Below are 17,251 nucleotides of genomic sequence, written 5' to 3' on the forward strand. Positions count from 1 at the left end.
AAATTATCCCAACAGCACAATGTTCTGTTTGTTGTAACTGACCAACTTCCACATGATCGGTGTCAATGTCATTGAACCTAAACTGACATAGGTTTGAGCATTCAATAATATCACTGCAGCATCTGTGTCAACCTGTAGCTGGAGCACTTGGCAAAAAAACTTAACTGGATAAACAACTTGGGAGAAGTTGCGAGCATTGGAGTCACACAGTTGATGTCAATATGCTGAGCAACCTGCGGCAAATGACATCTGGAGGTTATGTGGCTTTTTTTCTGGCAAGCATTACAAGTAGCCCTGTGCTGAACATTCATGCTGGACAAAACAGAAAGGACAAGACAGAAACAGAGAATTCTGATGTAGCACTGCAGCAGTCATGGCTGCTTGGGCTGGCCTTGGTATTCTCAGTGGTGAGCCCACACCTTAAACACCACCACTGTCTGTTGTCCTAGTGGGCACTTCTTGTGACACTACTGCCACATCACCCCGGGCTTCAATTTGGTCACCTGCTGCCTGAGAAACTTCAAAAGATTGTGCTATTGCAAGACTTCTCCCAAGGGAGGCTTTTAATAGAGCTAAACAGATAATTCCATCACACACCGTACAGTCTGCAGAAGAGTCATTATGGGCATCAGTAACAAACTGACACTTAAGGCTAAGGCTGTTAAGTTCAGCCATCCAGGCCCTGTATGACTGGTTTGCTTTCTTGTCGTGTCAGTAGAATTCAACTCATGTCTCTATGACCTGCATTTGTGTGCGATGGTAGTTGGACAGTAAACTACACATGTGATTTAAAGTAACAGCTGCTGGTCCTCATAAAGGGGCAAGCTGGCACAGTAACTCATATGCCTTAGGTGGAGTCCAAGAGAGGAATAAGGCTGTGCACATATTTGAGTCTGCCACACTGAGAGGCAAAAAATGCTGTCTCAATCTTTTTTCATAAGATTCCCAATTCTCAACTCCATCATCATATGGAGGCAAACTGGGTGGATATACTGGTGGAGTGGTAACCCATTTGTTAATGGAAGCCAACAAAGTGGTCACTACTGAAGTAAGCTGTTCAGTCAGGGCTGGTAGCATGGTGTCCATAATGACTAAACCATATGAAACCGCACCTAAAAGTTGCACACCCAGAAACCACTCCAAACTCATCACCAGTTGTTTAGTACCCAATTAATACATGACACCAATCCAACTCAGACAAATATGACTTTATTCATAAATCTACAAACAATAACAGAAACAAGCCTCTCATGCCTCCACACTTAACAAGACAAAAGAATCATATAGAAGGTACAACATAGGAGATAAACAGAACAATGGATGTGAACAGTACAAACTAAATGAAGATAGTGAGGGTGAGTTGGTGCTACTCCACATGTGTATAGGTACAGCTCACCAGCAGATGGCTTGGCAGAGATGGTGCCATGTGCACGCATCAACAGGTGGTCCATGCTGATAAAATCAGCTGCTGATTTAAGTAGACATGCAAAATGACACTACACTCAGTGCAGTCACACTTACATGTACTAGTAGCAGAATACAGCACTTAGGATTAAAATGAACAGGATGTGCATATCATGTTACCCATGAACCATTGTTGTGACACTCTGGTGCCAATGGTGAAAAGGTGTGCGGTTACTTCACAGGCATCTTCACAGGGTCAGGAGCAGATGACATGTCACATTCTCCCTTTGTTGTTTTGTAATCCTGCAGCTCTGCTACTGTTAATACTGCTTTCAAGAAATCAATCAGGATTATCCTAAGAAAACCACACATGTCATGTAAATGTCTTTTCTGCCATGTAAGTACTTCAAAGGGTCAGTCATATGCTGTTTAAAATGGCTTCTGGATCTCATCATGATGCACATATATTAACACTATGATCTCTGGGCAAAACAGGTTGAAACCTATGGATTTTTGTGCATAACCATTGTCCAAATTTAGGTACTTCAGTAACGTTGTTGGGAGTGCTAGTAATAAATTCTCCTGGTAGAGATAACAGTTGTTGAAATATTCAGATCTTCTTTGAAGGAAGTGGAACATTCACATAAAACTAATTACATGGAAAACAGTTGACAGACTGGCATTCATTGCAACAATTCCAGTCATAAAAGAGAGATCTTACTAAGTTAAAGTTTGATTTATCCTAGACTATTGATCAATAGTCTGGGACACTTATCAGATGAGATTAATAGAGAAAATACAGAAGATACAAAGAGGAGTGGTGTGTTTCATTCAAGGTTCAGTTAGTAAGAACAAGAATGTCATGAAACACTAATCGAACACCAGTGGCAGTTATTAGAAGAGAGACATTGTATATCATGTAGAAATTTACTTTAAAAATTCTCAAAGCATAGATTTCATCAAGAGTCAAACAATGCATTACATCCTCTCCTCATTCTCACAAAAGATGGGTCCCCTCTCACTTGTGGTCTTATTGATTTATCTCTCCATTTAACCCCTACCACTCACTCCTGTCTAACCAGCTATTCCTGCAGAAGGACCAAACAATATATAAAAGGTAGGATTAGTTTATATTAGATTAAATGTTTCTGTTGGCAGTACCTGAAGCTTATTATTGTGCAACCATTCTGCCTCCTTTACTAATTTTGTCAAATGAATTTCCCCTTTGACACAAATTACTTTCTCCCCATACATCCTGTCAAATAACCATGACAGGAAAATCAGAGAAACTGAAGGTTACATGGAGGCTTATCAACAACTGTGAAAAAGGAAGAGGGACAATGATAGTGATACATTTGTATCCTCTGCCACACCCCGCAATAGACAAAAATCTATGAAAATGGGTCTTAGATATTTATATTTTGACTGGCTGTAAAATACATTGAGTTATCTGTTTTGAACTGTACTTTGTCAACTCTACCACCAAGAAACTGACAAGATCAGAATTGCTGTTCACAACATAAATCATATTGCACTTGTGTGCCAATTGTTTCAGAATCCCAATGGCACAGGTTTTCATGTATTCACAAATAAATTCTACATAAATATTGTTCACACAAATGAACTGACAAAAGTAGACCTGACAGGAACTGTGTAAAGCAATATGTCTAGCATGCCTATGAACAAAGTCGTGAAACAAGATTTGTGGGTTTTCCTTAAAGATAACAGTACAGTGATGTTAAGGTGGCAAGGGAAGTGAAAGTTGATGCCACAGTGCTGACAAGCAGTAGATGCAGCAAAAATGCACAGAGAATATGTAAGTGTTGTAAAGCCAAGAGTAATTATAATACACAAGAAAAGAATTGATTCTCTCAGAAGAATGAATCCTTACATTTTTAGCTATAGTTTTGTCAGAAAATTACTGAAGTCATGGAGAAAAATGTTTTACTGGTTGCTTGAAGTGCTTTAGTAAACAGTTTTATATTGTATGAGAAAAGCCAAAATAATATGGCAGCTAAAATCCATTCACCCTTACAGTAAAGAAACTCATAATTTAAGAGCTTGCTGGCAAAATTTGAAGCAATATGCCAAAAAGAAATGGCTGCATACCATCAGAAGATTTTAACAGAAGTTTAAGAAATGGAAAACATCGTGCTAATGCTGCTTTTCCCATCTAGAAGGCAAAAGACTGCAACTGATAATCAAAAGATATCAAGCAGACAGGTGAAAAAAAGGGAGAGAGTGTTTTTAATGGACGACACACAGACATGAAATTGTATTGATCATGCACTAGATAAAACTTCTCTGATAGATTGTGTTATAGGCAGTCTCATTTGTATGAAAAGTTTTCAGGTTTCCAGCCACAATAAGTGATTGAAATTGCATGAGCTTTCAGCCATACACTTCTTGACCACTGTCAGACAGTATGGCTGCCAGTGGGCTGCTGGTATGCCCCTTGTGTACACCATATATGAGCATATGTTGACTTGGCATTCAATGTGCCCACTTCAATCATCCAATCACTGGATTCCACATCATTTCTATCTAGGTTGCTGTAGGTGATTTTTATTTCAATTGCTTCTTTAATTATATAATCCCAGTAGCTGTTAATGTGGGTCTTATCTTGAACAAACAGAACACACTGTGGACCAATGCAGGAAGGAGCACAAGAGATTTTATCACTTACACTATCTCAAGAAATCTGCTTTAACTGAGCATGCTTTAGGGAACATACAACAGATAAAATTTGGTGAAACAACCATTGTGACTCACACAAATGGCTTCTGGGATTGTGTAATTAAACGAACCATGAAATAGAAATCACTGATTACATCATAAATAGAGATGGTGGCCAGCAGCACAGCACGGCATTGGATCCAGTGGCGACATCGAACGCCAAGCAAACATATGCCCATACATTGCTATGCCGTGAGCATCAGTGATGTCACAGATGGCAGTTAGCGTGGATAAGGGGTGTACCAGCAACCCACTGGCACAGATTCCACTTGAAAATGGACAAGGAGTGTTTGACTGAAAGCTCATGTAATTTTTATCAATTGATTCTGCTGGAAACTCAAGAACTTTTAATCCAGTGCGTTCTTATAATCTCATTAGCATCACCATACTTCTGAAATCCTGTATGTGAAAATAAGTATTGAAAATAATGTTTTGAACTTGTCTCTACAAATTCTACAGAACAAGAACACATAGAAAGTAAAATTTGTAAGTAATGTAAAATCTAAGCTAAGATGGAGATGATGAAGAACACTATAAATAATAATAATGGATTCCCACAGAACAAAACTGACAGAAAGATGGTAGTAGAAAAAATTAAATTCTCTTAAACAAATAAAATGAGACATCATAAGTACTGGTAGATTAGCACTGAAATATAAAGTATCATTTGGTACAAAAGGTCTAATGGTATCAATAACTGATATGGAGTTAAGGAGAAATTTTAGTAACTGAATGTCTGAAACCTGAAAGATAAAAATGTACCATTGAAAAGACAGAGAAGAATAAACTAGAGGTATTTGAAATGTTACACCAAACAAAATAGCTAAAAATAAGCTAGGCCTATAAAGTATTAACAAAGAAGTACTAAAAGAAATAGGATAGACAAAAATCCATAGGAAAACTCATAAAGAAAGAAAGCACAGTGCCATGGACCATCTATGAAGGCATGCAGGAATGTTCATCTTAGCACTGAAAATACAATAGAGGAAGAGCTACAGTGCCAGCCAAGGGGTCCATAAGCCATAACATATTATCAATTGTGATTTAGTAGCAAAATGAAAATGAGAAGATTGCATAAAACAGGAACAACTGGAGAACACCACCAAAACAGTCAAAAAGTTGAGGTGCATAAAATCAAAAGAGTTGTTGCAACAGCAAAGTTACAGTTTTGTTGCGCCAGATGTTAACATACAGTAGAATTGATATCATGTTAAATTTCTCTGAGGATGCATTGACATTTGTAATTATCAATAATGTTTCATATTTTTATATTATTTTTTAGGTGTACTGCTTTTCTGTCTATGATGAAATCAAAGTGTCAGTCATGTGTATCTTCTGCTAAAGATTATTTCTTGCAGGTTCACATTGACAAATTTGGATTAACTGAATAAAACTTTAGATTGATGATGACACACAAAGGTTATAGAAATGTAACTCTTAAAAACTGCAAATCCTTGATGACACACCAAAGCTGTTGAACTGTACCTCAACAGAATGATTGTGTATTAGGCATTTTGTGCCTCAAGGCTTATTCTTCTTTGTGAACAAATATAGCAAGAATGAATACTTAATGTTAGGAGGCAGTTCACCTTCATTTTACACTATCACAATGAAGCCAGTATATAGATTGGTATTAATTATAGTTCATTCTCATATAAGGAGTTAAAGACATGCTTATAAATAATAATATAAAAGCAAATCACTAATGTCAAATTCTACAAGTCAAACATGGTCCTTAACACTACTGTGGAACTAGACAGTCACCTGCTTACCATTAATGAAACACTCTTCTGGTAGAAATAGTAAACAACCAATGAATTGCAGATTGGATGGTTTATTAAAACCCCTTTCCATGGTTTCAACATTTACAGCAACATCTTCTTGAGAAGGATAATATGGACCACTGGATTAAATGTTGTGACAGAGGTACATTAAAATGTAGCCAAAAGGTATTTAAAATATAAAATTTAACCTCCATATTAAATTAAAAGATGCACAACAAGGTTATTGTCATATGGTAATTCCTCACCTTGTGCACTAGCTGTATATTGGTGAGGAAGTACCATATAACAAGAATCATGTTGTGCGTGTTTTAATTTAATGTGGTTGGTTTGTGGGATTAAAGGGACCAGACTGCTACGGTCATCGGTCCCAATTTAATGTGGAGGTGAAATTTTACATTTGATGATGCCTTTGGGCTATATTTAACATACCTGTGTCACAACATGTAATCCAGTTGTCCATATTTTTCTTCTGAAGTAGATAACTTTATGAATTTTGAAACCACGGTAAAGCAGTTTTAACAAACCTTACAATTTGCCATCGATTGGATGTCTACAAGAAGATTTCATTCTATGGTTCCTGCTCCAGCCAAGTACAAAATTTTAAAATTAGCACATTGGAGCTGACAGATGTGCTAGATACATTCACTATCGTTTAACCAAAAAATCCGACGGACATATGTCATACGTTCTTCGCTTCCGACTTATTTATTTGTGATTTAAACACGTGTTTTACATTTTTAAGTGGTGAGACTAATTGTTTGGCTTGTTGCAAGTGCATTGTTGATGTCTAGTGCATGCCAGTCTCTCATGAATGGTACCAATGTTATGTGAACTATGTGTGCACTTGGGATATTTTGAAGGTTGTTTTGTTCTATGTTGTCTGCCATGTTGTAATATTGTGTGCATCCTTTCCATGTGTAAAAACATATGAATAGTGAATATGGATAATACACATTGCTTGTCAAAATTAGAGATTGAAGAACTCTTGAACAATGGCTCAGAACTTGATGATCTTTCAGACGACATAGGCGATTTTTCAGAAGACGGCTCATGATGACTCATGTGATCTGGAGAGCGAAACCTGTGCTGCTGATAGAAATGATGGTATTGAGTATGAAGAAGCTAATGCACAAGTTTCTATTAGTCAGGTTTGTCATTCAGTTCAACAGCCTGCCTTCACAATGAATGGTGTTATTTTTATGCACTCCCTGAATTACCTCTGTTTGAAGAAATGAGTGGAATTCAGGTTCCTGTTAATACATTATCAACAGTACTAGACTGTTTGTTGCAATGTTTTTATCACAGCATGTTTCTAAAAGTAAAGTCAGAGACAAATGTACATCTACATCTACATCTACATCCATACTCCGCAAGCCACCTGACGGTGTGTGGCGGAGGGTACCTTCAGTACCTCTATCGGTTCTCCCTTCTATTCCAGTCTCGTATTGTTCGTGGAAAGAAGGATTGTCGGTATGCCTCTGTGTGGGCTCTAATCTCTCTGATTTTATCCTCATGGTCTCTTCGCGAGATATACGTAGGAGGGAGCAATATACTGCTTGACTCTTCGGTGAAGGTATGTTCTCGAAACTTTGACAAAAGCCCGTAACGAGCTACTGAGCGTCTCTCCTGCAGAGTCTTCCACTGGAGTTTATCTATCATCTCTGTAACGCTTTCGCGATTACTAAATGATCCTGTAACGAAGCGCGCTGCTCTCCGTTGGATCTTCTCTATCTCTTCTATCAACCCTATCTGGTACGGATCCCACACTGCTGAGCAGTATTCAAGCAGTGGGCGAACAAGCGTACTGTAACCTACTTCCTTTGTTTTCAGATTGCATTTCCTTAGGATTCTTCCAATGAATCTCAGTCTGGCATCTGCTTTACCGACGATCAACATAATATGATCAGTCCATTTTAAATCACTCCTAATGCGTACTCCCAGATAATTTATGGTATTGACTGCTTCCAGTTGCTGACCTGCTATTTTGTAGCTAAATGATAAAGGATCTATCTTTCTGTGTATTCGCAGCACATTACACTTGTCTACATTGAGATTCAGTTGCCATTCCCTGCGCCATGCTTCAATTCGCTGCAGATCCTCCTGCATTTCAGTACAATTTTCCATTGTTACAACCTCTTGATATACCACAGCATCATCTCCTAAAAGCCTCAGTGAACTTCCAATGTCATCCATCAGGTCATTTATGTATATTGTGAATAGCAACGGTCCTATGACACTCCCCTGCGGCACACCTGAAATCACTCTTACTTCGGAAGACTTCTCTCCATTGAGAATAACATGCTGCATCCTGTTACCTAGGAACTCCTCAATCCAATCACACAATTGGTCTGATAGTCCATATGCTCTTACTTTATTCATTAAACGACTGTGGGGAACTGTATCGAACGCCTTGCGGAAGTCAAGAAACACGGCATCTACCTGTGAACCCGTGTCTATGGCCCTCTGAGTCTCGTGGACGAATAGCGCGAGCTGGGTTTCACATGACCGTCTTTTTCGAAACCCATGCTGATTCCTACAGAGTAGATTCCTAGTCTCCAGAAAAGTCATTATACTCGAACATAATACATGTTCCAAAATTCTACAACTGATCGACGTTAGAGATATAGGTCTATAGTTCTGCACATCTGTTCGACGTCCCTTCTTGAAAACGGGGATGACCTGTGCCCTTTTCCAATCCTTTGGAACGCTACGCTCGTCTAGAGACCTACGGTACACCGCTATATGCTACTGATACTATTTCTGAACTTTGCCGTCAGAACAGAATCAAATCAAAATCCTTATCAAAGAAATGGAGAGCAGTGAGGATACATGAAGTATAGCAATTTTTTGCAATCATTTTGCATATGTGTGTTGTAAAGAAACCTAAACTTAGGGATAATTGGTCTGAAGAGCCTGTCCTTGCTTCATCATTTGTTTCCCAGCTAATGTCACGAGACAGATTTTTTGCCATATTCAGGTTGTTGCATGTGAACAATAATGTGCTATGGACACCTCAGCAAGAACCACGCCATGACCCTCTGCATAAAATAAGACCTATTTGGGACTTTTTCACAGAAAGATGCAAAAAGTCTTTTATCCATCATGAAATCTGACTGTGGATGAAGCAGTAAGTCCTTTTCGAGGAAGAATTGGATTCTGTGTTTATATGAAAGACAAAACAGAGAAATATTGGATAGAACCGTATGTTGTAAGTGATGCTCAAACAGGTTATGTGTGCAATGCTGAAGTTCATGCTGGAGGAAAAGTAAATGTTGACAATTCTGTCCAATCCCTGCTGCTTACTTGGGAAAAGCACATGTGGTATACATGGACAGATTGTATGCAAGTCGTGCAGTCCTTGAAGAACTATGAGTAAGAAATACACTGGGAGTTGAAACTGTTATGAAGAACAGGATAGGTTTGCCCGGAGACCTAATAAATCAAAAACTAAAGAAAGAAGAAATGACATTTCATCGAAAAGGACACCTTTTCTGCTTGAAATGGAAAGACAAATGTGATGTTCACATGTTGTCAACATAGCATAAGATGACTACTTTACATGTCAGTGCAAAATCCAGGAATAAATATGTTGATGTAGTAAAGCCAAACGTTGTACTATACTACAACTTGTCTAAAACATGTGTTGACAGAGGAGATCAGCTGATGAGTTACTATCCCTTCCATCGAAAGACTGTAAAATGCTGGAAAATGATGTCCATATTTTTGTGAGGGCAGTTGAGAATGACAACATTATTCAAAATATTAAAAAAGTGTGCATTAGCAGATTTCACCTGTAAATTAGCAAAACAAGTGGTTTAAAAAGGAGGATCAGAACTAAATAAAGACACACATTCAGTATCTGGAGTTGCAAGTGCAAACAGATTCACAGCATGCCATTTTCCTGAGAAACTGCCATCAACCAAAAAGAAAAAAAAAAAAAAAACAGCTAGAAGATGCAATGTCTGTTGGAAACAAGGGAAAGCTGCAGGAAAGATAGTGAGGAAAGAGACCAGATACTACTTGTGTTTCCGAGTGTTTTGAAAGATTTCATACCCAAGTGAAGTTCTCTAATTTGTAAAAATGAGAAAAACAAACATTTCACAATAAAACACTTTACCTATAAATGAAGCACTTAGTATTTCCTGCTGACAAGTGATTTTAAATCAATAGCCTACCATTCCCTACAACTTATGAAAATTTTGTCCACTTCTGGGAGAAATAAAAATGCTGAAAAACAGTATCTTTAGAGTAATATCTACAAATCCCACTATAATTTATTTGTACTAAACATATACATATTCATCAAGACGAAGGATGGAAGATTAAGCTGACATACTGCCTAAAGAGGTAAGTGGATTAGCAAATGTATAAAAAAAGAAAAAAAAGAAAAAAAGAAAAAAAAATCTGTAAACTGTAGCAAATTTCCTCAGGATCTGGGTAATAACTGGATTTCTGACCTGTTAGGCTCCAATGTGTTAATGAAACAGTGGCACACTCATTGTACTGGCATACAGGAAATAGAAAGACCTACAGATATCAGGTCTTGATCTTTGAGTTCCATAAAAAGGAGGTTCTAATTGAACTGAAAGAGAATCAAAATGCTACTTTCAACTATTTCCTACATCTTGTAAATAATAAATGAGAAATAGAAATTTGTTTATGAACCATAATCTTAAGTGTTTTGCTGAAGTGTCATGAATTAGGAATGCTGATAATCATATTTACATTATTGCTATTCATTACTTACCAACATATATATTTCTGCTCATTAATCCATTATAGCATAATATTTTGTAATGATCCACACTTTTGACAGTAGCAAGTTGCCACACAAAAGGCTATGTAACATATCTTTAAAGAGCTGTACTTATTAACAAGAAGGTCTCATACACGTGATGTTCACATGATACACTTTATTGATGTATCATAATGTTTTTAAATAGGACTACCTACCTTAAAACGTAATTCAGCAACAGGAGGCTCTGCATAGGGAACACCTTTAAATGTATATATTGTTGAGAGTCCTGAAGTAGTTTGCTCCACAAGTCCTCTTAAAGATCCTAGAGTTGTTGTAACTGTTACATAATTGTTTTGTCCCTGTAAAAATAAAGCATTGGACAGAGAAATCTGAGTCAAGATCCATTATTTCACATATTGTAATTGTTATGGAGAAACTGGTTAAAAAGGATATTCAAGCTACATAAATTTATAAAAATGGATCAAATATTTTTGAGACGAATAGCTAGAGAGAAGGAAAATGTCAATCTTTTGGAAAAACTGATTCCATTCAAACCAATATAGAATAGGATGAAGAATAATATGTGTTGATGTAGATGAAACAGAGGGACTAGATCACTCACTCAGAATATATGATTCAATGATCTCATGGTATATTTGTCATAAATCAAATACAGAGTGAATTCCCTCTTTCATTTTACATGTTTCTCAAAGCATTTCTTCTTTTGTCTGCCTCCCCCTATGTGCCGTAGTTGTATAAACTAATGACATTGTGTATAGTTATTGGTCCTACTTTAATCAGTGCTTTCTTTTTTCTAATGATTACTTTGTTTATCATTTTCAAATGTTTGTAAATTATTGTCTTACTCCTTAAATCATAATGTCTATAATTTAGCTGGCTCAGTTTTGCCCTGATAATGTCTTCCTAAGTGTATGTTTATATATCTAAAAAAAAAAGATGATGAGACTTACCAAACAAAAGCGCTGGCAGGTCGATAGACACACAAACAAACACAAACCTACACACAAAATTCAAGCTTTCGCAACAAATGGTTGCTTCATCAGGAAAGAGGGAAGGAGAGGGAAAGACGAAAGGATGTGGGTTTTAAGGGAGAGGGTAAGGAGTCATTCCAATCCCGGGAGCGGAAAGACTTACCTTAGGGGGAAAAAAGGACAGGTATACACTCGCACACACACACACATATCCATCCGCACATCCCTTAAAACCCACATCCTTTCCTCCTTCCCTCTTTCCTGATGAAGCAACAGTTTGTTGCAAAAGCTAGAATTTTGTGTGTATGTTTGTGTTTGTTTGTGTGTCTATCGACCTGCCAGCGCTTTTGTTTGGTAAGTCTCATCATCTTTGCTTTTAGATATATTTTTCCCATGTGGAATGTTTCCCTCTATTATATTCATAAGTGTATGTTTACCATCATTAAACATACAGAACTTTCACAAGGCCTTTTATTGTTGCCCTCTTATGGAAATCCTGCCTCTTTCAGCTATCACAGACTGTTCACATTTGGATATTTTTTACAAACTAATTTATTCATGTAATATGCTCCGTAGATCTCATTTTAAGGAGAACCAATAGTGATGTGGAACAAATAAAGACATACATTCAAATTCACCATTTCATTCAACATAATCTGAAATAGCATCTAAAGGCAAATCTTTCTGGCATGAGGAATGAGTCAATGTATATATTACCAATAGACAAGCAACTTTTAACAACATAATCACTGCAAATTATTAACACTAAACTATTATAACACTGTTTAATACTATTAATAATTGTACTAGTAATGTAGTGAATTGGCTACAAAGCTGCTACTTTGAAAGGAGGGGAAAAAACTGCTTCCACTCTGATATTTATTAAACATCTGCAGTTTATCACTCTCCAGCATCTTAATATATAGTTATTTATCACTTGGTTTATATGATGTGAAGAAAAGAGTTACCCACTCCTTTCAGTCCTTGAGTCTGATTAATCAGGCAAACTATGAAAAGTGTAGCTAAAGAGTTATGTTTTTAAATTCTCTTTTCAATTAGTAGCTATTCTCAATGTCTTCTTTTATGTTAAATGGTACCTCATTGAAAAAAAAGGTACACAACAACACTCTGAACTTTAGACAAGTAGGCAAAGTCTACATAAAAATTAATGCTTGTGTTATATTGTGCAGCTCACAAATCAATTGGAACTAATTTTTATTGTCCTCAACAAGTACCATTGACGAGCAGATGTACTGGGAAATGAGTGAAAGAATCGAAGAACCCTCAAGGTGGATCTGTAAAATATGCAGTTATCTACATGTATGAGGCATTTTTCTCAACTGAGAATCATTTCAATAGTAAACAAACGTAAGTTTTTCAACCCTAAAGAGGGGGTGCCTTTTTTGTAACACAAGTAGGCACATGTACACTTTGCACACATGTAAGGAATAGTTGTCTTTATGTTACCAAAGTAAACATACATGAACAGAACTAGAGTTTATTCTTAGTTTAATTAAATAATGATAAAATAAACTAAAATATGAGCTAAGCCACTGATTAATTAAACAATAATAAAATAAACCTTTCATTGTACCTCTCTGTTGCCGCAAACAACTGTTACCACACAGTAATGACCCACTCGAGGCATTAAACAGCACAGTTGCGTCAGATCCCTAACAACCCCTTATTTGGTTACTATTTATCTCATAGATAACTGCCTCATCATCGGAGTGTCCTGATAGCTTGGAATCTGGGTAATTTTCTTGCATAGAATGCAAATTTTTCTTCGCTGCTGTTTATTTTTCAGTACTGCTGCTCAGTTGGACAGACAACACAACTTATTACTGTGTTAGCTGAAGCAGTAATGAAGGAATAAGTAAGGGCTTTCAATCATAAAACAACAATGGAATGGTACAAAACAATGTTATTTGTGATTGACACACTTTGTACACAAACACACCCACTCAAGGGATAAACAACACTGTTATTGCACAAAAGCCTATACTTTAATACACTTTTTAACATAATTTCCACTCATATTAAGACACAAATTTCTGAATTTTATTCTAATAAAAATCTACCACTGTATCTGCCAACTACTGGTAAATGGCCTGCCTGACATTATTATTTTTGTTCTTGTGCTGACAGCCTAATTGTTTCCTCAGGTGCAGGAAGAAGTATGATCAATGGTTATTGCATCAGGGCTATATGAAAAGTGATAAAACAGTGGAAACTCCAGGTAGCAATATCAACAATGTAGGAAAAGAGAGATTGCTACATACTGTAAAGAAGACTCATTAAGTTTCACACAGGGACAATTAAAAGACACTTACATACAGCTTTTGGTCACAGCCTTCACCAGCAAAAGAGACACACACACCATTTATACATGGAAGCAAACACACCTCATGCACACATCATGCACACATGACTACCAACTCCAGCATCTCAGACCAGGATGCGACTATCAAGCGGAGTACAAGCAGCATTCTGAGAGAGGGGAAGTGATAGTAGTGTACAAGTGGGGACATAGAAGAATGCTATCTGATGGAGTGTGCAGGGACTAGAATACCAACAGGCACAGTGTCAGGAGGTTGTGGAGCAGGGATGTGGAGGAAAAGGGCATCAAGCAGAGGAGAGGGGAAGTGTGGGTGGACATGTTGGAAGAAGGAATAAATAAACAGAGTGCCAGATGAAAATGTAGAGGAGATTTTAGGATGGAGGGGTTGAAACTGTTGGGTGGAGAGTGTAGAGAGGATATGTTACCATATGTTGAGGACGGGATAATTATGGGAGCAGAGAATGTGTTGTAAAGGATAATTCCTATTTGAGCCATTCAGAAAAGCTGGTGGTGGAGGGAAGGATCCAGCCATTGAAATTAAGTATGTTATGGCACAGGGTGATCTATTTTGCTCTTGGCCCCATTTGGCAGTGTGCTTTCATTCTAGTGCACAGCAGGTTGATAATCATATGAATATAAAAAACTGTGCAATGATTGCAGCAGAGCTGGTAACTGATATGGCATTCACAGATGGCCTGGCCTCTCATGGGGCAGGATAAACTTGTGACAAGACTTGGATAGGAAGCGCTAGGTTGGTGGACTGGGCAGGTCTTGCACCTGGGACTTCCACAGGGGTATGATCCTTGTGGGGAGGAGTTGGAATTGGGAGTAGTAAAGGGATGCACTAGAATGTTTTGGAGGTTGGACAGTCAATGGAACATCACTTTAGGAGGGATGGGAAGTGTCTCAGGTAGAGTGTCCCTCATTTCAGGGCATGATGATAAGTAATCAGAGCCCTGACAAGAATGTGGTTCAGTTGTTCCAGCCTGGGGTGGTACAGAGTCGTGAAGGGGACATTGCTTTGTGGCTGGTTCTTGGGACTGGTGGGAGTATTGGGGGTGTCAGGGGAAATGGCATGGGAGATCTGTTTGCAGAAAAGGTCTGGGGGATAGTGACTGTTTGTGAAGGCCTTACTGAGACCCTCAGCATACTGAGCAAGGGATTTTTTGCCATTGCAGATATGCCATCCCTAACTGGCCAGATTGTATGGGATTGATTTTTAGTGTGAAAGGGATGACAGCTGTCAAAATGCAGATACTGTTGTTGGTTAGTTGGTTTAACATCTAGGAAGGTGGCACTCTGGGTTGAGGAAGACCACATGAAGCAGATGGGAGAGAGGATGTTGAGGTTGTGAAAGAACAAAGATAGGGTGTCTTGGCACTGAGTCTAAATGAAGATATCCTCAGTGAACCTGAAAACTAGGGGTTCAGGTTTTTCTGATGCTATGAAGGTCTCCTCTAGATGGGCCATAAAAAGTTTAGCAAAGAATGGTGCCATGCAGGTGCTCATGACTGTGCTGCAGGTTTGTTTGTATACCTTCCCTTCAAAGAAGGAGCAGTTGTGGGTTAGGATAAAGTTAGTAAGGTGTATGAGGAATGATGTAGTGGGTTTGGAGTCTGAAGGATGTTTGCAAATGTAGTGTTCAATAGTGGTAAGACAACTGGCATGAGGGATGTTGATGTATAGGGTTCCATAAGGTAAAGGGGTGGGGATGGTGGAGAGATGGTGAAGGAAGTGTTTTGTGTCTTTGATTTGGGAGGCTAGATTACCAGCAACTGGTTGCAGGTGTTGGTCAATGAGGGCCAAAATTCCTTCAGTGGGGACACAATAACCAGCCACAACAGGGCATCCAGGATTGTTGGGTTTGTGGATTTTGGGGAACATCTAGAAGGGAGGTGTGTCGGGTATCAAACGAGTGAGAAGGGAAATGGATTCAGGGGAGAGGTTCTGGGAAGGGCCTAAGGTTTTAAGTGGCGATTGGAGGTCGTTGGACTTCTGGGGTGGGATCACTCTGGTGGAGTTTATAGATAAAGGAGTCAGATAACTGGCAGAGGTCTCCCATCAGATAGTCACTGCGATTCATAACAACAATGGTGGAACTTTTGCAGGTAGGATGATCAGGACAGGATTTGTTTTGAGGTGTGTATGGCTACCATTTCTTCAAGGTAAGGGTTGGTTTTCTGACTAAGGGACCTGGGAAAAGTTGGACTTGATGCTGAGGTAAAGTTGGAGGTAAGAGATTTATGTAATGGGACCAGCAGGTGGTTAGATGGTGGTTGGATGGTGGTATGAACTGGAAGAGGCAGCATTCAGTGTTGGAAATAGCGTAGCTATGGTTGGAAGGATTGGTGGCAATGAATTTCTTCCATTGCAGGGATCAGCAGAAGGAAAACAGATCTTTGACAAGTCCAGCACGGTTAAATTTGGGTGTGAGGCTAAGGGTGAGGCCTCTAGATATGACTGAAACTTCTGTAGAGCTGAGGGTTTTAGTGGAAAGGTTAACAACAGTGTTACTGTAATGTTTTGGCACTGGATTTGGTGGAGAGCTGGAATGGAGTTTTGGGGGATGTGGCAAGTTGAAAAGGTAAGGTAGGTGGGGTTTAGTTGTTATGACTGATGGATGAGGATTACTACTGTCGGTATGATAGGGGTGGATAGTGGTGGCCCGAAGTGGCAGGAGGCTGTCAGCAGGTTGGATAACGTATGCAGGCAGTGTCTGGAATGCTCCTCCACATGCTGGAGAGCAAAGAATTCACTTTCAGAGATGGACAGGGATTGCACAGTACTAGTAGCTTGTTGAGGGAGCAGAGGTAGTTCTGGCATGCCTCTGCCAAGGAGATATGTTTTGCAGTACCAGGTTTCTGAGGGCCAGGGACTGGTGGATTCTGAAAAGATGTAGGTAATTGTGAAAGAAGGGACGGGATTTAGAGAAAGGAATGTTTATTGTTTGACTGTTCACAGGGATTCCAGTTGTTTAGGCAGCATTTGAGGAAAAGAATGTTGAATTGGTTTTAGCCATGGAAAGGGATACTTTTCTAAACTGGTGCAGAAAGATGGAGTTGGGGTCCATTGTGGCAAGAATGGTGTAAAGGAAACGGGAATGATGAAGAAAAATGTGGCAGTGGAAACTATATAGAAACAAGATACGTTAATGATAGTAGCCTTTGGAATTTTCATAGGATGTTGCATAGTGTTGAATGGGACAGAGACCCAAACAAAACTGTAGACTCTAAATATGAGTCATTTTTCTCTGATT

General features: G+C 38.5%; 1 protein-coding gene across 1 annotated transcript in view; it reads right to left on the reverse strand.

The window, feature by feature from the left end:
• The window catches only part of LOC126161345 (esterase FE4-like), a 149,195-nt gene that overhangs the window by 94,140 nt on the left and 37,804 nt on the right, over positions 1–17,251 (reverse strand). Inside the window, exon 2 of the mRNA XM_049917114.1 lies at positions 10,878–11,021. Within this exon, the coding sequence (XP_049773071.1) occupies positions 10,878–11,021 (144 nt within the window). The remainder of the gene's footprint in view (positions 1–10,877; positions 11,022–17,251) is intronic.

This window comes from Schistocerca cancellata, chromosome 1, assembly GCF_023864275.1.
Source record: "Schistocerca cancellata isolate TAMUIC-IGC-003103 chromosome 1, iqSchCanc2.1, whole genome shotgun sequence".
Taxonomy (NCBI): Eukaryota; Metazoa; Arthropoda; class Insecta; order Orthoptera; family Acrididae; genus Schistocerca; species Schistocerca cancellata.